Source organism: Leucoraja erinacea, unplaced genomic scaffold (assembly GCF_028641065.1).
Source record: "Leucoraja erinacea ecotype New England unplaced genomic scaffold, Leri_hhj_1 Leri_56S, whole genome shotgun sequence".
NCBI classification, from domain to species: domain Eukaryota; kingdom Metazoa; phylum Chordata; class Chondrichthyes; order Rajiformes; family Rajidae; genus Leucoraja; species Leucoraja erinaceus.
In genome coordinates, this window is record NW_026576476.1 from 113,701 (window position 1) to 135,996 (window position 22,296).

A 22,296-nucleotide genomic window follows, 5' to 3' on the forward strand; every position below is an offset into this window, starting at 1 on the left:
ATCAGAGTTTTGGCCGAGGGCCAAATTTACTAGCCTGATGGCTGTGGGGAAGTAGCTATTCCTGAACCTGGTTGTTGCAGTCTTCAGGCTCCTGTACCTTCTACCTGAAGGTAGCCTAGGAGACGAGCCTATTGTGTGGCCAGGATTGTGTGTGGTCCTTGATGCTGCTGCCCCGCCTTTTCCTGCAGGCAGCGACCTGCGATAGATCCTGCCTCGGTGGAAGGGAGGTCAGAGCCCATAGTGGAGAGTCTGGACCAGAGGTTTACCACTCCACCATTCAAAGTCATGGAAGGTGATCCAGGATCTCTCTCCCTGTGTAATCTGTGGAATTATTTGCCACAGCCTTCTGTGGAGGCCAAACCCCAGACACCCGGACTAGACAATAGACAAAGGTCTACCTATCTCTGCCTTTCGAGCCAAGCCATTCAGAACGAAGATCACAAAATACTTTGCCTTCACACAGAGAGTTCCTGAGTCTGTGGATTTCTCTGCCTCATCCTGCGGTGGAGGCTTAATGTTCCAGAGATCCGATACTTTCTGAGGCAGAGAATTCCACAGGATCAGGGCTCTCTGTGTGAAAAAGTAGTGGAGTCAGGGGATAAATGGCTTACCCCTTAAGGCAGAGATAGGTAGATTTGTGATTAGTACAGGTGTCTGGGGTTTTGGGGAGAAGGCAGGAGAATGGGGTTAGGAGGGAGAGAGATGGATCAGCCATGATTGAATGGTGGAGTAGTATACACTGCCCAGTCCATCATCGGCTCTGACCTCCCTTCCACCGAGGGGATCTATCGCAGTCGCTTAAAAAGGCTCTATTGACTTGGCCCCACAGCCTTCTGTGGCACACTAATTCCACAGACCTTCAACACACTCACACTAAAGAAAATCTCCAACATCACCTTCCTAAATAGCTACTCCCCCACAGCCTGAGGCTATTAAACCTGGCTGGTCCTAGACTCTGATTAGTGGAAAAGCCTCATTATCCATTTTAAGAAGGAACTTTAGATGCTGAAAAATATTCATGTAGCCAAAATACATGGAGAATGGTAGTGGACACAGCAGATCTATTTTGTAGTCAATAGCCTAGGCTAGGTTCTGTTGTGCTGAAGCAAAGCAGGCACATGACATACACTGGACTTGAAGGGATGAGGGGAGTAGAAACATAGAAAATAGGTGCAGGAGTAGAGGCCATTCGGCCCTTCGAGCCTGCACCACCATTCAATATGACCATGGCTGATCATCCAACTCAGTATCCCGTACCTGCCTTCTCTCCATACCCCCTGATCCCTTTAGCCACAAGGGCCACATCTAACTCCCTCTTAAATATAGCCAATGAACTGGCCTCAACTACCTTCTGCGGCAGAGAATTCCAGAGATTCACCACTCTCTGTGTGAAAAATGTTTTCCTCATCTCGGTCCTAAAAGATTTCCCCCTTATCCTTAAACTGTGACCCCTTGTTCTGGACTTCCCCAACATCGGGAACAATCTTCCTGCATCTAGCCTGTCCAACCCCTTAAGAATTTTGTAAATTTCTATAAGATCCCCCCTCAATCTTCTAAATGCTAGCGAGTACAAGCCGAGTCTATCCAGTCTTTCTTCATATGAAAGTCCTGACATCCCAGGAATCAGTCTGGTGAACCTTCTCTGTACTCCCTCAATGGCAAGAATGTCTTACCTCAGATTAGATTAGATGGGCCGAATTGCTTCTGCCCCTATCTCATGATCTAATGAGGAAGGTGCTAGACCCAATCATTTCCCAGTGCACTAGAGATAGGAGATGCTAGAACTACCACTGTTCAGTTTACTAGAGAAAGGTGGTTTTAGACTCAATCGCTGCCCAGTGGAATAGCAATGGGAGGTGCTAGATACAATCACCGCCTTATTCTATTGAGGAGGGAGGTGCTGGTTGGAGCTGCGGGATATTAGGAGGTGGGGAAGCAGAGACACACACACTTCCCTCTGTAGACCAGCCCCAGAGGTTGTTGTGGAGTGAACCTCCTCTCTCGCCGGTCCTCAGCTTGCCCCCCCAACCAAGCACCGCTTCAATCTTGGACATTTCCCTTCCCCTCTTCCATTGCATTCGAGCAGCGGCAGCGGCTGCAGAAAGAGCGAGTGGGTGAGTGATTGTGTGTTGAATGTTCACCCCGCTGATGTTGGACTTTCCCCCCTGGTTTGAGGAATTTGTGGGTTTAAGCCCAACAATTTGAAAGTGATTGGGGGTGGTGGGGACAAGCCAGGGTCTTGTGTGGGACATCTCTGGGTCAATTCGCCGGCGGGTTGAGTCAACTAAGTGGGGCAGCTAACAGCAGTAGCGAGGGGTGGAGGGTGGCAGACAGGCAGACAGTCTGTGTCTGTGGCGCTGACTCACGTTTAGTTCTGTGCTTCTTCCTTGTGTCGGCGAGTTTGCCTCGAGGTGTGTTGGGTTTTTGCATAGAAATGTGTGTGTGTGGCTCTGTGTGCAATACAATCAACCAGAACCAGAGGGGGTATGTCTGCACAAGTGTGCGCGTGTGTGTTTGGACGAGAATGTGTGTGCACAAGGTCTGTGCATAGGTATGTATATGAGGCTGTGCATTGGGTATGCGTATATGTGGCTGAGGGGGGTGTGTATGTGCATCAGTCTGTGTCTGAGGCTCTGTGCTTGTGGGTATGTGTGGGTGGATCAGATTCAGATTCAACTTTAATTGTCATTGTCAGTGTACAGTACAGAGACAACGAAATGCAGATGAGGGGGTATATGTGCATGAGTGAGTGTACATATGATTGTGTGTCCACATATGAGTGTGGGGGTGTAGATGAGAGGGAAAACAATCAATAAAGGGCCATAGGTCTATTGCGAGTTTATGTACAGGGACATATCTATCCATAGAAACATAGAAAAGAGGTGCAGGGGTAGGCCATTCAGCCCCTCGAGCCTGCACCGTCATTCAATATGATCATGGCTGATCATCCAACTCAGTATCCCATACCTGCCTTCTCTCCATACCCACTGATCCCTCTAGCCACAAGGGCCACATCTAACTCCCTCTTAAATATAGCTAATGAACTGGCCTCAACTACCTTCTGTGGCAGAGAATTCCACAGATTCACCACTCTCTGTGTGAATTTTATTTCTCATCTCGGTCCTAAAAGATTTCCCCCTTAGCCTTAAACTGTGACCCCTTGTTCTGGACTTCCCCAACATCGGGAACAATCTTCTTGCATCTAGCCTGTCCAACCCCTTAAGAATTTTGTAAGTTTCTATAAGATCCCCCCCTCAATCTTCTAAATTTTAGCGTGTACAAGCTGAGTCTATCCAGTCTTTCTTCATATGAAAGTCCTGCCATCCCAGGAATCAGTCTGGTGAACCTTCTCTGTACTCCCTCTATGGCAAGAATGTCTTTCCTCATATACAACTGCAGTAGAACCTCCCTGCTCCTATACTCAAATCCTTTTGCTATGAATGCTAACATACCATTCGCTTTCTTCACTGCCTGCTGCACCTGCATGCCTACTTTCAATGGCTGGTGTACCATGACACCCAGGTCTCATTGCATCTCCTCTTTTCCTAATCGGCCACCATTCAGATAATAGTCTACTTTCCTGTTTTTGCCACCAAAGTGGATAACCTCCACATTATACTACATTGTGGGTATGTGTGGGTGGATGAGGGGGTATATGTGCATGAGTGAGTGTGTGTGTAGATGGGAGAGAGAGAGTGCGGATGGGCGTTTGTGTGGATGAGTGCATGTATCAATCAATCAACCTTTATTGTCATCTTGCAAGCAACAGTTGTACAGGGCAAAATGAAAAGACGTTTCCCAGTGAATAGCGGAGCATCGCACATGAAATTTAAAACACTTCACACATAATAACACTAAAAAACAATCCAGTCCCTGATGGAACAGTATAAATAAATAGTTAAAAGCAGGAAAACAACAACGTTAAAATACAATAAACCAATCATAAAAATGTCCGGTGCAGCTGATTTTGAGTGGCCAGTGCCAGTTATTAAAGTGTCCGTGCCAGCCGCAGAATCAAGTGACTGTGAGTACAGAGTGACTGTTTAGCAGCCTCACAGCCTGTGGTAGGAAGCTGTTTAGCAGTCTTGTAGTCCGGGCTTTGATGCTTCGATATCTCTTGCCTGATGGCAGGAGATCCAGGTGTATGTGGAGGGGGTGCAGTTTGTCCTTAGCAATTCTCTGAGCTTTTTTCAGACAGCGGCTCTGGAACAGTTCTTGTACCGAGGGTAGGGAGACGCCAATGATCCTCTCTGCTCCCCTCACTACCCTCTGCAGAGCCTTCCTGTCCGAGCAGTTGCAGGTGGAGTACCACGTATTTATGCAGTACGTGAGTACAGACTCCACCGTGCCCCTGTAGAAAGTCCTGAGGATGTTGGTGGGGAGTGAGGCCTGTTTTAGTTTCCTCAGGAAGTGCAGTCGCTGATGGGCCCGTTTGACGGTCCCAGTGGTGTTCCTGGACCAGGTGAGGCTGTCTGTAATTTGCACACCGAGGAACTTTATGCTCTCCACTCTCTCCACTGTGGTGCCACTGATGTTGAGGGGTGTATGCTTTGGCTGCGCCCTCCTGAAGTCGACAACCATCTCCTTCGTTTTGTCGACATTTCATTCTAGATTATTTTTGCCGCACCAGTCCACTAGTTGTTTTACTTCCTCCCTGTACATTGATTCGTCATCTCCGCTGATGAGTCCCACCACTGTTGTGTCATCCGCAAATTTTATGATCTTATTGTGTGTGTGTGTGCATGACGGTGTATGCATGAATGTGGGTGTGCATATGTGAACACGCATGAGGGTGTGTGCCATGTATGCACATAGAAACATAGAAAATAGGTGCAGGAGTAGGCCATTCGGCCTTCGAGCCTGCACCGCCATTCAATATGATCATGGCTGATCATCCAACTCAGTATCCTGTTCCTGCCTTCTCTCCATACCCCCCTGATCCCTTTAGCCGCAAGGGCCACATCTAACTCCCTCTTAAATATAGCCAATGAACTGGCCTCAACTACCTTCTGCGGCAGTGAATTCCAGAAATTCACCACTCTCTGTGTGAAAAAAGTTTTCCTCATCTCGGTCCTAAAAGATTTCCCCCTTATCCTTAAACTGTGACCCCTTGTTCTGGACCTCCCCAACATCGGGAACAATCTTCTTGCATCTAGCCTGTCCAACCCCTTAAGAATTTTGTAAGTTTCTATAAGATCCCCCCTCAATCTTCTAAATTCTAGCGAGTACAAACTGAGTCTATCGGACAGACCCCTGTACACTGGTGCCCCCCTGTCATTGTGAGGTGCAGGGTGATTGATGAAGCAAAGACTGCAATAGTAACTTTGATGTTGATAAAATACAAAGGCTACCATCAGTGATGGAACAAGAAGTTATAAGATTTCTGACTTAAAGCTACCTGACCTGCTGAGCAATTCCAGCACTGTGTGCCTCCCCCCCCCCACACACACACACACACACACACACACACACACACACACACACACACACACACACACACACACACACACACACACACACACACACACACACACACACACACACACACACACACACACACACACACACACACACTGTGTTATCCCACTATTGCATCTGCTACCTGCACACAAGGGGCAATTGTACAGAGGAAAATAGACCTCCCAACCCGCATGTTTTTGTGCTGTGAGAAGAACCCAGAGGAAAGCGTGCAAACGCCACACGTACAGCGCCCCAGGCTGGGATCGAACCTGGGGTCGTGTGGCAGCTGCTCTACCAGCTGCGCCACTGTGCCGTCCCTGGAAAAAATAGACGATGGAAGAATATTTGAAGACGGTTATGGAAGAATATTTCTTGATTAGGACGGGTGTCAGAGGTTGCGGGGACAGGGCTGGAGAATGGGGTTTGGAGGGAGAGATAGATCAGCCATGATTGAATGGCGGAGTAGACTTGATGGGCCGCATGGCCTAATTCTACTCCTATCAGTTATGACCTTCATATTTAATGGGACTTTGCACTGTATTTCATTGTTGTTTATGCCAGAGCACTGCTGTTTATTTTCATGCTCCTACTCCCTCTGTGTAGCACTATTAAACATGTACATGTGGCTGTCGAAGAGGCCAGAGACGGATTGCCTGTTGTGACCAGATGCTGCAGAGGCAATTTTAATCCCTTGCGTCTGCATGCACTGGGCTCAAACAGGTTTCTATCACCTGTGCAGTTGACAATAAATGATTCTGGAAAGATTGAAAAGACTAGGCTTGTATTCACTGGAGTTTAGAAGGATGAGGGGGTATCTTATAGAAACATATAAAAGGACTGGACAAGCTAGATGCAGGAAAAATGTTCCCAATGTTGGGCGAGTCCAGAACCAGGGGCCACAGCCTTAGAATAAAGGGGGAGATCGTTTAAGACTGAGATGAGAAAAAACTTTTTCACCCAGAGAGTTGTGAATTTGTGGAATTCCCTGCCACAGAGGGCAGTGGAGGCCAGGTCACTGGATGGATTTAAGAGAGAGTTAGATAGAGCTCTCGGGGCTAGTGGAGTCGAGGGATATGGGGACAAGGCAGGCACTGGTTATTGATTGGGGACGATCAGCCATGATCACAATGAATGGTGGTGCTGGCTCGATGGGCCGAATGGCCTCCTCCCGCACCTATTTTCTATGTTTCTATGAAAGTCATAGAGCCAAGCCGCGCAAACATTGGACATGCTGAGTCCATGCTGGCTATCAGACACTCACCTATACCAATGCAACACTGATCCTACATCACCTTTGACTCTCCTTCTTTAGTTTTAGATACACAGACAGCACAGACAGTGATTGGCAGTCACCGAGGTACAATGTCGAGTAGTGTAACAACCGCAGGGAAGAAGCTGTTCCCAGACTCTACTCAAACTCACACTGGAGATTATCAGTGCTCACGTAAGCTACCAACAAGCACATCCATGGCCAAGCTGGCCATCCGCGAGTCAAGGCGCCAGACGGTGGAGGGCTCTACCCGGGCCAGCTGCCTGTCCCTTTTCCGGGGTTACGTCCGTGCCCGGGTGGGATTAGAAAGGGAATACGCCCTGTCTACGGGCACCCTGAGGGAGTTCCGGGACCGCTGGGCTCCGCAGGGTGTTGAATGTATCCTCAATAAGGATTGTATCATAGTTGTATAGCAGTGTATTATGGATACATGTTTGTATTGTATTATGGTGGTGGGTTCTGGCTTGTTTTATTGTAGTGTAAATATTATTTTTAATAATTGAATCAATTTTGTTGTAATAAAACAAAAAAAACAAGCACATCCATAAAATGTGGATGGAAATTGGAACCTCACAGTGAGAACGTGCAAACTCCGCACGGACAGCCCCAGACTGGAGCTGTGAGACAGCACCTTTGCCAGTGGTACCGCTCTGCTTCCCAAGTGGAGCTCTATTGAAAGTGGACTGTGCCCTGACAAGCTAGTCATTCCGGGAGGAGCAGCAGTAAAGTTGCTGCCTTACAGCGCCAGAGACCCGGCTTCCATCCTGACTACGGGTGCTTGTCTGTATGGTTTCTCCATGACCTGCGTGGGTTTTCCCCGAGATCTTCGGTTTCTTCCCACACTCCAAAGACGGTTTGTAGGTTAATTGGCTTGGTATAAATGTATAACACAAAATTGTCCCTCGTGTGTGTGCGTGTGTGTGTGATCAGCGTTTAGTGTCAAGTCAACTTTATTTGTCACATACACATACAAGATGTACAGTGAAATGAAAGTGGCAATGCCTGCGGGATTGTGCAGAACATAGAAAATAGGTGCAGCAGTAGGCCATTCGGCCCTTCGAGCCAGCACCGCCATTCAATATGATCATAGCTGATCATCCAACTCGGTATCCTGTACCTGCCTTCTCTCCATACCCCCAATCCGTTTAGTCACAAGGGCCACATCTAACTCCCTCTTAAATATAGCCAATGAACTGGCCTCAACTACCTTCTGTGGCAGAGAGTTCCACAGATTCACCACTGTGTGAAATTTTTTTTCCTCATCTCTGTCCTAAAGGATTTCCCCCTTATCCTTAAACTGTGACCTCTTGTTCTGGACTATCCCCAACATCGGGAACAATCTTCCTGCATCTGGCCTGTCCAACACGTTAAGAAGTTTGTAAGTTTCTATAAGATCCCCCCTCAATCTAAATTTTAGTGAGTACAAGCCGAGTCTATCTAGTTTTTCTTCATATGAAAGTCCTGACATCCCAGGAATCAGTCTGGTGAACCTTCTCTGTACTCCCTCTATGGCAAGAATGTCATTCCTCAGATTAGGAGACCAAAACTGTACGCAATACTCCAGGTGTGGTCTCACCAAGACCCTGTACAACTGCAGTAGAACCTCCCTGCTCCTCTACTCAAATCCTTTTGCTATGATACCAACAGAACAGAACCAGTATTTACATTAAATAAAAAGACACAAAAAGTGATTACGCCCTGGTGAGATCAGAGTTTACAGTCCTGACGGCCTCTGAAACTCTGTCTCATCCTCTCTGTTTTCGCAGCGGACAGCGGAGGCATTTGCCTGACCGTAGCAGCTGGAACAGTCTGTTGCTGGGGTGGTAGGGGTCCTTCATGATCTTGTTGGCTCTGGACTTGCACCTCCTGGTGTCTAGGTCCTGCGGTGGGGTGGGGGGGGGGAGGGTAGTTCCCATCGCGTACTGGGTGAGCTGAAGGGCCTGTTTCCGTGCTGTCCAGAGGTGGCACGCACACCCCCATCCACATTAACGGGACGGAGGTGGAACGTGTTTCTAGCTTCAGGTTCCTGGGAGTCAACATCTCCGATGACCTCTCTTGGACCCACAATACCTCTACTCTGATCAAGAAGGCTCATCAGCGTCTCTTCTTCCTGAGGAGACTGAAGAAGGTCCATCTGTCTCCTCAGATCCTGGTGAACTTCTACCGCTGCACCATCGAGAGCATCCTTACCAACTGTATCACAGTATGGTATGGCAACTGCTCTGTCTCCGACCGGAAGGCACTGCAGAGGGTGGTGAAAATTGCCCAACGCATCACAGGTTCCCACGCTCCCCTCCATTGAGTCTGTCCAAAGCAAGCGCTGTCTGCGGAGGGCGCTCAGCATCGCCAAGGACTGCTCTCACCCCAACCATGGACTGTTTACCCTCCTACCATCCGGGAGGCGCTACAGGTCTCTCCGTTGCCGAACCAGCAGGTCGAGGAACAGCTTCTTTCCAGCGGCTGTCACTCTACTCAACAGCGTACCTCGGTGACTGCCAATCACCACCCCCCCCTCCCCCCCGGACACTTATTATTTATTTTTTATTCAAATCGTTTGCTATGTCGCTCTTCAAGGGAGATGCTAAATGCATTTCGTTGTCTCTGTACTGTACACTGACAATGACAATTAAAATTGAATCTGAATCTGTATCTATAAACTAAACTAACATTCCAAACTAAGCCAGAAAGCTTGATGGAACTGCAGATGATGGTTACACTGAAGATAGGCACCAAATGCTGGAGTAACTCAGCGTGTCAGGCAGCGTCTCTGGAGAGAAGGAGCAGGCGACGTTTTTGGATCGAGACCCTTCTTCAGACTGAGATTCAGGGTAAAGGGAAACGAGAGATATGGGAAGGTCTTGAATGGGTCAAAGCAAACATTGCAGTCAGAAAACAAATGAGTTGGCAATTGTGTATTGCTTTCAACAAATCAGCATAGGTATAATAGGGTGGAAAATAGACAATAGGTGCAGGAGTAGGCCATTTGGCCCTTCGAGCCAGCATCGCCATTGAATGTGTTCATGGCTGATCATCCCCAATCAGTACCCCGTTCCTGCCTTCTCCCCATATCCCCTGACTCCGGTATTTTCAAGAGCTCTATCTAGCTCTCTCTTGAAAGCATCCAGAGAACCGGCCTCCTCTGCTCTCTGAGGCGGTGGAGGCAGGTTCAATTCAGGGAATGTTGTTGGGAAGTATTGCAGGCATGCGGGAACATTTGCATACATTTTCCTGTGTTGGTGAAACCAATAGAAAATTAAAAAATATGCTCTTGGAACCTTCCTCGCTTGAGCAGGATAAAACGCTGCAACCAGTAACTTGCACTTGAATAGCACCTGCAAGACTTGATTGTAATCGTGTATTGTCTTTCCTCTGACTGGTTAGCACGCAACAAAAGCTTTTCACTGTACCTCGGTACACGTGACAATAAACTAAACTGACGAATAACTCGTTTAGTTTGGAGGTACAGCACGGAAACAGGCCCTTTGGCCTACCTAGTTTGCTCCGACCATCGATCACCGCACGTTAACACTATCCTACACACACTGGGGACAATTTACTATTTTACCAAAGCCAATTAACCTACAATCCTGTACGCCTTTGGAGTGTAGGGGGGAAACCGGGACTCCTGGAGAAAACCCACGGGGTCACAGGGTGAACATACAAACTCCGTACAGACAGCACCTGTAGTCGGGATCGAGCCCGGGTCTCTGGCGCTGTGCGGGCAGCCACTGTGCCACCGTGCCACCTAAACGAGGTTTTTGTTTATTATTACCCCGTGTACTGAGGTACAGGGAAAAGCCTTGTTTGGCATGCTGTCCAAACATACCATGTGCAGGAAGGAACTGCAGATGCTGGTTTACACCGAAGATAGACGCAGAATGCTGGAGTAACTCAGCGGGACAGGCAGCATCTCTGGAGAGAAGGAATGGATGAAAGGGGTGGAAGTGGTGGAGGCAGGTTCATTGGTATCATTTAAAAATAAATTGGATAGGCATATGGATGAGAAGGGAATGGAGGGTTATGGTATGAGTGCAGGCAGGTGGGACTAAGGGGAAAAAAAAAATTGTTCGGCACGGACTTGTAGGGCCGAGATGGCCTGTTTCCGTGCTGTAATTGTTATATGGTTATATGGTTATATGGAATGGATGACGTTTCGGGTCGAGACCGTTCTTCGGACCGAGAGTCAGGGGAGAGTGAATCGCAGAGATAAGGAAGGGTAAGGTGTGAAAGTGGCGAGAGAGGGTGTTGCAATTCTCATCGGAGGGAGGAGGAGAATTTCTTCAAAGTAGGTGCACCTTGAGAAGATTTCGCAGTGGAGGTAAGCCTACTTTGAAGTTCTCCTCCTCTCTCTGATGAGAGTTTTGCAGCTTCTCTCCTCTCTCGCCGCTTTCACACCTCAGCCTTCCTTATCTCTGTGTCTCCCATACTTCTGACTGTCGGTCCGAAGAAAGGTCTCGACCCGAAACGTCACCCATTCCTTCTCCAGAGATGCTGTCCGTCCGGCTGAGTTACTCCAGCATTTTGCGTCTATCTTCATTTCATTTTTGTATCATTCTCTTCATCTCTGGCCTTTATCCGCCATCTACCTATCAACCCCTTTCCCACCTCCACCTCACCTGTATCAAACTGTTTAAGAAGGAAATGCAGATGCTGGAAAATCGAAGGTAGACAAAAGTGCTGGAGAAACGGGTGCAGCAGCATCTATGGAGCGAAGGAAATGGGCAACGTTTCGGTCCGAAACCCTTCCTCAGACTCAAACTATTACTTGCCGAACTATTACCAGCCCCGCCCCCACCCCTTTCATCTATGATCAGTCTGAAGAAGGCTCCCGGCCTGAAATTATTCTTGCTATTGATGGAGTGCAGCGTAGGTTCACTAGGTTAATTCCCGGGATGGCGTGACTATGTCATATGCTGATAGAATGGAGCGGCTGGGGTTGTATACTCTGGAGTTTAGAAGGATGAGAGGGCATCTCATTGAAACATTTAAGATTATTAAGGGCTTGGACACGCTAGAGGCAGGAATCATGTTCCCGATGTTGGGGGAGCCCAGAACCAGGGGCTACAGTTTAAGAATAAGGGGTAAGCCATTTAGAACGGAGATGATGAAACATTTTTTCACACAAAGTTATCTTCCTCTTCCTGCGTGTGGCGAGCTCAGCCTAAAGTTGTAGGACAACTTGTTCTATTTGATCTTATTTGATTGTGCACGCTAGGTTGATTGCATTCGTCGAAACAGGGTGGACCACGTGAAGGTTGCAATCTCCCACCCCACAGAGAGTTGTGAATCTGTGGAATTCTCTGCCTCGGAGGGCGGTGGAGGCCGGTTCTCCGGATACTTTCAAGAGAGAGCTAGATAGGGCTCTTAAAGATAGCGGAGTCAAGGGATATGGGGAGAAGGCAGGAACGGGGTACTGATTGGGGATGATCAGCCATGATCACATTGAATGGCGGTGCTGGCTGGAAGGGCCGAATGGCCTACTCCTGCACCTATTGTCTATTGCCACCTATCCATGTTCTCCAGAGATGCTGCCTGACCTGCTGAGTTACTCCAGCACTTTGTGTCTTCTTTTGTAAACCAGGACCTGCAGTTCCTTGTATCTTACACTGTTGGAAGCAGAGTGTAAAATAAAATTCTAACACTAGTGAGAATACGGTGAGGGTGGGATGTTTAAGTGACCTCAGGGCAACTTTTCACACAGAGGGTTGTCCGTATCTGGAATGACCTGTAGAAGCAGATACTATTATGGCTTTCAACAGACATTTGGGTAGATAAATAGATGTCAGATTCAGACTTTATTGTCATTGTCAGTGTACAGTACAGAGACAACGAAATGCAGTTAGCATCTCCCTGGAAGAGCGACATAGAATATGAGCAATAAATATATATACGTGCATACAGTCATAGTATTTTGTTTCCTGGTGGAAGTAGTGTCGGGGGGGTGGTGGTGATTGGCAGTCACTGAGGTACAGTGTTGAGTAATGTAACAGCCGCAGGGAAGAAGCTGTTCTGGCAACGGAGAGACCTGTAGCGCCTCCCGGATGGTAGGAGGGTAAACAGTCCATGGTTGGGGTGAGATCAGTCCTTGGCGATGCTGAGCGCCCTCCGCAGACAACGCTTGCTTTGGACAGACTCAATGGAGGGGAGCGAGGAACCGGTGATGCGTTGGGCAGTTTCCACCACCCTCTGCAGTGCTTTCCGGTCAGAGACAGAGCAGTTGCCATACCATACTGTGATACAGTTGGTAAGGATGCTCTCGATGGTGCAGCGGTAGAAGTTCACCAGGATCTGAGGAGACAGATGGACCTTCTTCAGTCTCCTCAGGAAGAAGAGACGCTGATGAGCCTTCTTGAGCAGAGTTGAGGTATTGTGGGTCCAAGAGAGGTCATCGGAGATGTTGACCCCCAGGAACCTGAAGCTGGAAACGCGTTCCACCTCCGTCCCGTTAATGTGGATGGGGGTGTGCATGCCGCCTCTGGACTTCCTGAAGTCTACAATGAGCTCCTTGGTCTTCTTGGAGTTGAGGGCCAGGTTGTTGTCAGCGCACCATGCTGCTAGGAGCTGGACCTCCTCCCTATAGGCCGACTCATCGTTGTTGCTGATGAGGCCAATCACCGTTGTATCATTGGTTTGGTTTAGTGGGATCTGGGCTAAATGTAGGTAAATGAGACTAACCCAGAATGCTATCTTGGTCAGCACAGATAAGTAGGATTGTAGGGCATGTTTCCATGCTGTATCGTTCTATGACACTATGACTCCAAGTGCAAGTTCAATACAGTAAATATGTAATAGTTGTGTTTCTCTAATGATTAGCTCTCTCTGCTTATAATTAGAATATGTAGCAAAGCTCTGCACAAAATCTGGACTTTGGTATTGAATCTTCTACCAAATTTCCTCAAGGTTTAAGGTGGTCATGAATAAGGATGACTTTAATGAAATTAACACTACCTTAAGGGCCTGTCCCTCTTGCATGCGACTGCATGCGTTTGGCGCGACTAGACGGAAGCGGAGTTCGCGCTAAGTTCGCGCGTGACGTAATTTACGTCATACTCACCAATCAGCTGAGCAGGAGCGAATTTGGGCGTCGGGTGGTGACATCATCATGCAACGCTAAGCGTATGGTGTCAAGACGCTGCGTACAATGTCAAGACGCTGCGTACCGCCTTAATGCGGCTGCGGGCCGACGGGCCGTTGTCACGCGGGATTTTCAGACAGTGTGGGATTTTCGGAGCCCGTGCGATGTCAGAACCAGCCCCGCACAACTCCATACGCCTCCGCTCTTCGAAGTGGGACCGGCCCCGCTTGGCCCGTACGCCTCAAGCGACCGCGTTTGGTCGCGCTAGACGCACGCAATCGCATGCAAGTGGGACAGGCCCTTTACACTCTACGCCAACCTGCGATCACCTCATACACTAACACTACCCTGCACACACTAGGGACAATATATTATTCACATAAGCAAATTAACCAACAAATTTGTCCTCTGGAGTGTGGGAGGAAAGTGGAGCCTCCGGCAAAAACTCACGGGGAGAAGGTGCCAACTCCGTGTAGACAACAGCCGTGGTCAGGATCGAACCTGGGTCTCTGGCGCTGTGAGGCAGCAACTCTACTGCTATGCCACCATGCCGCACCCAATAAGTCTGGATCTTGGGGGGGAAAAGTGGTAGATTGAGGAAGGTTAAATTACAATGTTATTAGTCAGGATCGAGGGAAAGAAAATTGGAAGCAGCTGTTACTGGATAACTGTTCAGTGTTCTTGAGCAGCAAGTTGCAGTAAGGTGGACGGAAACTATGGAGGTGAGGGAAAGAATCCTGGAACGCCGGAGAGAATGGAAATTTGGTCAAAATGAAAACATATGTAAGATTTAGTAAGATGAAACCAGACAGGGCCTTTTACGATTTTACGGAAAGGGCGGCACAGTAGCATAGCAGTATAACTACCACCTTGCTGTGCCGGAGACCCGGGTTCGATTCTTACTACGGGTGCTGTCTGTACGGAGTTTGTACTTTCTCCCCGTAACCTGCGTGGTTTTTCTCCGTGATCTTTGGTTTCTTCCCACACTCCAAATTTCCGTACGTGTTTGTAGGTGTAAAAGTACAGTGTTCTGTACTGTACACTGACAATGACAATTAAATTGAATCTGAATCTGAAATGTAAAATTGTTCCAAGTAGGTGTAGGGTAGTGTTAATGTGCGGGGATCGCTGGTCGGCGCGGGCTCGGTGTGCCAAAGGGCCTGGTTCCAGGCTGCATCTCTGAACTAAACTAAAGCACCCAAGAACTTGAGCGGGCAATTAGGAGGGCCATGAAACGTGTTTAACAAGTAGGGATTAAAAAGATGTTATTAACGCATTAAAAAATGATGGGAACATGAGAGAGGGGAGGGCCACTTAAGGATAAGAGAGGGAATTTAGGCTGAGATTCATAGCCAATTAACCAATAATCCTTCGGTAGACAAAAATGCTGGAGAAACTCAGCGGGTGAGGCAGCATCTATGGAGCTGAGAGCCTCACCTGCTGAGTTTCTCCAGCATCTGCAGTTCCTTCTTAAACATAACCTATAAACCTTTACGTCTTTGGAGTGTGGGAGGAAACCCGGTGAAAAGCCACGCGTTTGATTGGCAGCCCCTCGCCAACAGTCTGTCTGTTTTTCATATTTTTTTATTTTGAGTGTGTTTTAAAAGTTTGTGTGAATGTTCTCTGATTAGTTTTATTTGGGGGTGGGGGGAAACTTATTTCAATCTCTTAGAAACATAGAAACATAGAAATTAGGTGCAGGAGTAGGCCATTCGGCCCTTCGAGCCTGCACCGCCATTCAATATGATCATGGCTGATCATCCAACTCAGTATCCTGTACCTGCCTTCTCTCCATACCCTCTGATCCCTTTAGCCACAAGGGCCACATCTAACTCCCTCTTAAAACTCGTATAGCCAATGAACTGGCCTCAACTGGCCTCACTACCCTCTGTGGCAGAGAGTTCCAGAGATTCACCACTCTCTGTGTGAAAAAAGTTCTTCTCATCTCGGTTTTAAAGGATTTCCCCCTTATCCTTAAGCTGTGACCCCTTGTCCTGGACTTCCCCAACATCGGGAACAATCTTCCTGCATCTAGCCTGTCCAACCCCTTAAGAATTTTGTAAGTTTCTATAAGATCCCCTCTCAATCTCCTAAATTCTAGAGAGTATAAACCAAGTCTATCCAGTCTTTCTTCATAAGACAGTCCTGACATCCCAGGAATCAGTCTGGTGAACCTTCTCTGCACTCCCTCTATGGCAATAATGTCCTTCCTCAGATTTGGAGGCCAAATGCCGGAGATGCGATTGTTTTCCGGGTCGTATCTCCGGCCGCTCTGCGGCCTAACATCGTGGAGCTGGAGGCCTCGCTCGGTGGACTTATCATCGGAGCTGATCCTTTGCCTGGGATGGCTCCGGCCGCGGGCTTTACCATCGAGAGCTCGCAGCCTTGGGAGAGGCCGTAGACAACGGGAGCTCCAACGACACAGAAGGTTCGAAATCCCCCAACCTTGGTCGGCACTGAGATTCCCCACCCCCCCCCGATGCAGGAGCTGAACGCCCCAACGTGGAGGGCCAAACGCCGCCGGCTACGGGAGTCAAGATCGCCCTGATAACGGAAGGCTCGAGGCCCCCAACCGCGGGAGAACAAAGAAGGGAAGAAGTGAGGAATGTGGAGGAGTCACTGTGGTGGATGTTTATGTTAAAATGTATTTTGTGTGTTCCGTTGCTTTTTATTTGAACGATCGACTTGGCAAATGAAATTCCTCGTATGTTGCAAAACATACTTGGCTAATAAAGTATGATTCAAGAGAGTTTATTGTCATGTGTCCCTGATAGGACAATGAAATTCTTGCTTTGCTTCAGCACAACAGAATATAGAAGGCATGAATACAGAACAGATCAGTGTGTCCATATACCATTGTATAAATATATACACACATCAATAACTAAAACAGATAAATGGCTATTAATGTTCAGAGTTTTGTCTGAGCCAGGTTTAATAGCCTGATGGCTGTGGGGAAGTAGCTATTCCTGAACCTGGACGTTGCAGTTTTCAGGCTCCTGTACCTTCTACCTGAAGGTAGCGGGGAGATGAGTGTGTGGCCAGGATGGTGTGGGTCCTTGATGATGCTGCCAGCCTTTTTGAGGCAGCGACTGCGATAGATCCCCTCGATGGAAGGAAGGTCAGAGCTGATGATGGACTGGGCAGTGTTTACTACTTTTTGTAGTCTTTTCCGCTCCTGGGCACTCCTGCGCATTGTTCATGGGAAGAACGTACAAGCTCCGTCAGTGTACAGGGTGATCGCTGGTCGGCGTGGACTCGGTGGGTCTAAGACCCCGTTTCCACGCTGTATCTCTAAAGGCTAAAACACTCGATGTCAGGATTGAACCCAGTTCAATGGCGCTGTGAGGCAGCAGCTCTGCAAGCTAAATCACCAAGGCTAGTTTCTTTGAGTCACGGAGAACCATTGGGTCTTCACACAGATGAGGGAACAGTGTTCTCTAAAGAGTTGGCAGAATGCTAGTCAGATGATTTAATTAATCAACAACATGGTGAATTTGTACGACTAAATGTTTGATTTTGTGCCCTTTAATTGGGATGTCTTGTTCAACTTTGGATGTCTTGTTCAGGCAGGAGAAGTATTTCCACTTCATTGGCGACCCCCAGACTATCCTTGATTCAGATTCAGATTCAATTTACTTGTCATTGTCAGTGTACAGTACAGAGACAACAAAATGCATTTAGCATCTCCCTGGAAGAGCGACATAGCAAACGATTTGAATAAATAATAATAAGTGTCCGGGGGGGGGGGGGGGGGGGGTGGTGATTGGCAGTCACCGAGGTACGTTGTTGAGTAGAGTGACAGCCGCCGGAAAGAAGCTGTTCTGACTTTGCTGGCTTTACCTTGCGCTAATTGTTATCCCCCTATCGTGCACCTGTACACTTTAAACGGCTCGATTGTAATCATGTATTGTCTGTATGCTGACTGGATAGCTGACAGCAAAAGCTTTTCACTGCACCTCGATACACGTGACAATAAACTAAACTAAACACACTCTCATCCACACACATCTATACATGTCAGACCGACAGGTCTGAATGACAATAAAGGAATTCAATTCAATTCAATTCATCCACATGTAGAAAGCATTTTAAAGGCATGCCACATAGCACAGCTTGGGAAAGGTTCCATTCAAGAAATTGCAGAGATTTGTGGACGAGTCCTGGACCATTTCCCTTCCATTGATTCGTATTGTGTTCATTGTGTGTTTTGTTTTTTTCTGTCATGACTGCTTGGCTCGAAATTTAAACTTGCGTGCCATGCGGTCAATGTAATTCAAACAAGTTCAAACTTGTTTGAATTACATTAAAGGAAATTCAATTCAATCTATACTTCCTGTTGCCTCGGCAACACCGCTAGCATAATTAAGCTTGTGTCTCCACCTTCCCCTTCCACCTCCCCTTCTCCCCTTTTCTTAATTATCTGTGAATCTAACTGTTTTGTGGCGCAGCGGTAGAGTTGCTGCCTTACAGCGCCAGTGACCTGGGTTCGATCCTGACTACGGGTGTTGTCTGTACGGAGTTTGTAAATACTCTCTAGAATCTAGGAGATTGAGAGGGGATCTTATAGAAATTTACAAAATTTTTAAGGGGTTGGACAGGCTAAATGCAGGAAGATTGTTCCCGATGTTGGGGAAGTCCAGGACAAGGGGTCACAGCTTAAGGATAAGGGGGAAATCCTTTAAAACCGAGATGACAAGAACTTTTTTCACACAGAGAGTGGTGAATCTCTGGAACTCTCTGCCACAGAGGGTAGTTGAGGCCAGTTCATTGGCTATATTTAAGAGGGAGTTAGATGTGGCCCTTGTGGCTAAGGGGATCAGAGGGTATGGAGAGAAGGCAGGTACGGGATACTGAGTTGGATGATCAGCCATGATCATATTGAATGGCGGTGCAGGCTCGAAGGGCCGAATGGCCTACTCCTGCACCTAATTTCTATGTTTCTATGTTTCTATGTATGTTCTCCCCGTGACTACATAGATTTACTCTGTGTGCTCCCGTTTCCTCCCACATTCCATCGCCTTGCCAATTTGTAAGTTCATTGGTCTCTATAAATTATTCCTAGTGTGTACGACATAGAACTAGTGCTAGTTACTCAGGACTGGTTATGTCTGCCTGTCTGTACATACATCTTTATTTAGTGGACATAGATTGATTAAACTATCACTTTTTACTTTAGAAAACTGGAATAAGACAGTGTTTCTCCAGGAGTGACAGATGGATTTATCTACACTATTTAAGTAAGTGTGACATACTTTGATCAGATTTTTATGCGGTAAATGATTTTCAAGTCCCGTGTATCACAGGAATTTGTTTTGTGCTGGTGATTACAACTGTGGCTGCATTAAGTAGCTTTCAAAAGTTCATCAGTTATGGGATCAGAATTGGGTCATTCGTCCCATCAAGTCTACTCTGCCGGAGGCACACAAAAATGCTGGAGAAACTCAGCGGGTGCAGCAGCATCTATGGAGCGATAGATGTTAAAACGTATTTGTAAAACATAGTGTTAAAACGCATTTGTACTCCCTGGCTTTTGACCATGCCTGAGCCTTTGCTTCTGTTTGTGGTGTTTTTGATGTTTCTTTATTTTACATGTCTTTTCCTACTATTTCTTTTGATTGTTATTTTTGGTGTGTATTAACTTTTTTGTCAATGATTAGTGATGTACAGCACTTTGTTGCAGCTATGTTTGTTTTTAAAGTGCTCTATAAATAAAATTATTATTATTATTTATTATTACCTTCGATTTTCCAGCATCTGCAGTTCCTTCTCAAACACCAAGTCTACTCTGCCATTCAATCATGGCTGATCTATCTTTCTCTCTCAACCCCATTCTCCTGCCTACCATCTCGCAATGACACAATTGTTTTATGACAAGATTTTTAATAACTCGTTATTGCATCATCACAGAATGACCTGTGGTCTTAAATGGCGGCACGGTGGCGCAGCGATAGAGTTGCTGCTTTACGGCGCCAGAGACCCGGGTGCGATCCTCACTATGAATGCTTGCCTGTACGGAGTTTGTACGTTCTCCCCGTGACCTGCGTGGGTTTTCTCCGAGATCCTCCCGCGCTCCAAAGACGTGCAGGTTTGTAGGTTAATTGGCTTGGTGTAGATGCAAATTGTTCCTAATGTGTGTAGGATAGTGTTAGTATGCGGGGATCGCTGATCAGTGCGGACTCAGTGGGCCGAAGGGCCTGTTTCAACGCTGTATCTCTAAACTAAACCAAAGACATATTTGTAATGAAATATATTACCGTTCACTGGGTATTAAACTTACTTTCTCTCCTCTATGTGCAGGAGATATGTGGCCATTATTCTGTGTTACAGTTCTACGCGAATGATCTGTACAACATGTACAGAGACTGACTATCAACCCAACATTGTTCTCATCATGGCAGATGACCTTGGCATTGGGGATATTGGCTGCTATGGAAACAATACCATAAGGTAATGACTTGGGGACAATCTTTTTTCCTGTCTGTCGGGTTATGGTCTGGAGCTGAGGGAGCAGGGAAGCCTTGGTTTGTGATTGTAGGACATTGTGACAATTCGGGGGTGGTGCAACGGTAGAGTTGCTGCCTCGCTGTGCCAGAGACCCAGGTTCGATCCTGACCATGGATGCTGGCTGTACGGAGTTTGTACGTTCTCCCTGTGACCTGCGTGGGTTTTCCCCAAGTGCTCCAGTTTCCTCCCACACTCCAAAGACGTACTGGTTTGCAGGTTAATTGGCTATGGTAAAGATTGTAAATTGTCCCTAGTGTGTAGGATAGTGCATGTGTGCGGGGATCACTGGTCGATGCGGTCTAGGTCAAGTCACAAGTCAAGTCACATTTATTTATATAGCACATTTAAAACACAACTCTCGTTGGCCAAAGTCCTTTACATTTGTTATAAGAATAGTATACACAAACAAACTACATACATATAGCCCTCGCTCAGTGGACGTCAGGAAAGGCTTGGGAGTATAGATAAGGTTTTAGTCGATGGAGGGGGCAGTTCTGATGGGAAGGGGGATGCTGTTCCACAGTCTAGGAGCTGCAACTGCAAAGGTGTGGTCGCCCCTAAGCTTATGCCTACACCGCGATGGGCCAAAGGACCTGTTTCCATGCTGTATCTCTAAACTAAATTAAAATTGTTATCTTACAGACTCTGACAGCTCATTCCATGTTCTCACCACAGTCTGTGTGAATAGGTTGCCCCTTAGGTTCCTATTAAATATTTCTTCTCTCATCTTAAACTGATATCCTAATAAACTAATTAGAGTCAGAGCTATACAGTACAGATATAGACCCTTTTGTCCATGCTGACCACGCAGGCATCCAAGACTAGTTCCATGTCTATTTCTGCACTAGGCACTGGGCCTGCACTCGCTGGAGTTTAGATGAATGAGAGGTGATCTCATTGAAACTTCTAAGATTGTTAAGGGCTTGGACATGCTAGAGGCAGGAAACATGTTCCCGATGTTGGGGGAAGTCCAGAACCAGGGGCCACACAGTTTAAGAATAAGGAGTAAGCCATTTAGAACGGAGACGAGGAAACACTTTTTCTCACAGAGAGTGGTGAGTCTGCGGAATTCTCTGCCTCACGGAGGGCGGTGGAGGCCGGTTCTCTGGATACTTTCACGAGAGAGCTAGATAGGGCTCTTAAAAATAGTGGAGTCGGGGGATATGGGGGAAGGCAGGAACGGGGTACTGATTGGGGATGATCAACCATGATCACATTGAATGGCGGTGCTGGCTCGAAGGGCCGAATGGCCTACTCCTGCACCTATTGTCTATTGAAACATACCGAATTGTGAAAGGCCAGGGTTGAGTGGATGTGGAGAGGATCACTATCACAATTAAAATCACAATCACAATAATACACTGAGCCAAGTACGTGTTGTACATACGAGGAATTTCATTTGCCAAGTGAATCACACAATAAAAAGCAACAGAACACACAAAACACATTTTAACATAAACATCCACCCTAGTGACTCCTCCACATTCCTCTCTATGATGGAAGGTGAAAAAAAGTTCAATATCTTCCCTTTGCTCTCCCACAGTTGGGGGCCTCGAGCCCTCCGTTGACGGGATGATCTGACTCCCGTAGCCAGTGGCACTTGGGGCCTCCACGTCAGGATAGACTTGGTTTATACTCTCTAGAATTTAGGAGATTGAGAGGGGATCTTATAGAAACTTACAAAATTCTTAAAGGGTTGGACAGGCTAGATGCAGGAAGATTGCTCCTGATGTTGGGGAAGTCCAGGACAAGGGGTCACAGCTTAAGGATAAGGGGGAAATCCTTTAAAACCGAGTTGAGAAGAACTTTTTTCACACAGAGAGTGGTGAATCTCTGGAACTCTCTGCCACAGAGGGTAGTCGAGGCCAGTTCATTGGCTATATTTAAGAGGGAGTTAGATGTGGCCCTTGTGGCTAAGGGGATCAGAGGGTATGGAGAGAAGGCAGGTACGGGATACTGAGTTGGATGATCAGCCATGATCATA

General features: G+C 47.2%; 1 protein-coding gene across 2 annotated transcripts in view; it reads left to right on the top strand.

The window, feature by feature from the left end:
* Window positions 1–1,898: 1,898 nt before the first annotated feature.
* The window catches only part of arsh (arylsulfatase H), a 63,110-nt gene continuing 42,712 nt past the window's right edge, over window positions 1,899–22,296 (top strand). Inside the window, exons 1-3 of one of the 2 annotated variants that reach the window (XM_055630900.1) lie at window positions 1,899–2,114; window positions 18,985–19,045; window positions 20,106–20,255. In XM_055630900.1, coding sequence (XP_055486875.1) covers window positions 19,023–19,045; window positions 20,106–20,255 — 173 coding nt within the window. In that variant the 5' untranslated portion in view covers window positions 1,899–2,114; window positions 18,985–19,022. The remainder of the gene's footprint in view (window positions 2,115–18,984; window positions 19,046–20,105; window positions 20,256–22,296) is intronic. The other variant, XM_055630901.1, reaches the window with a different exon arrangement.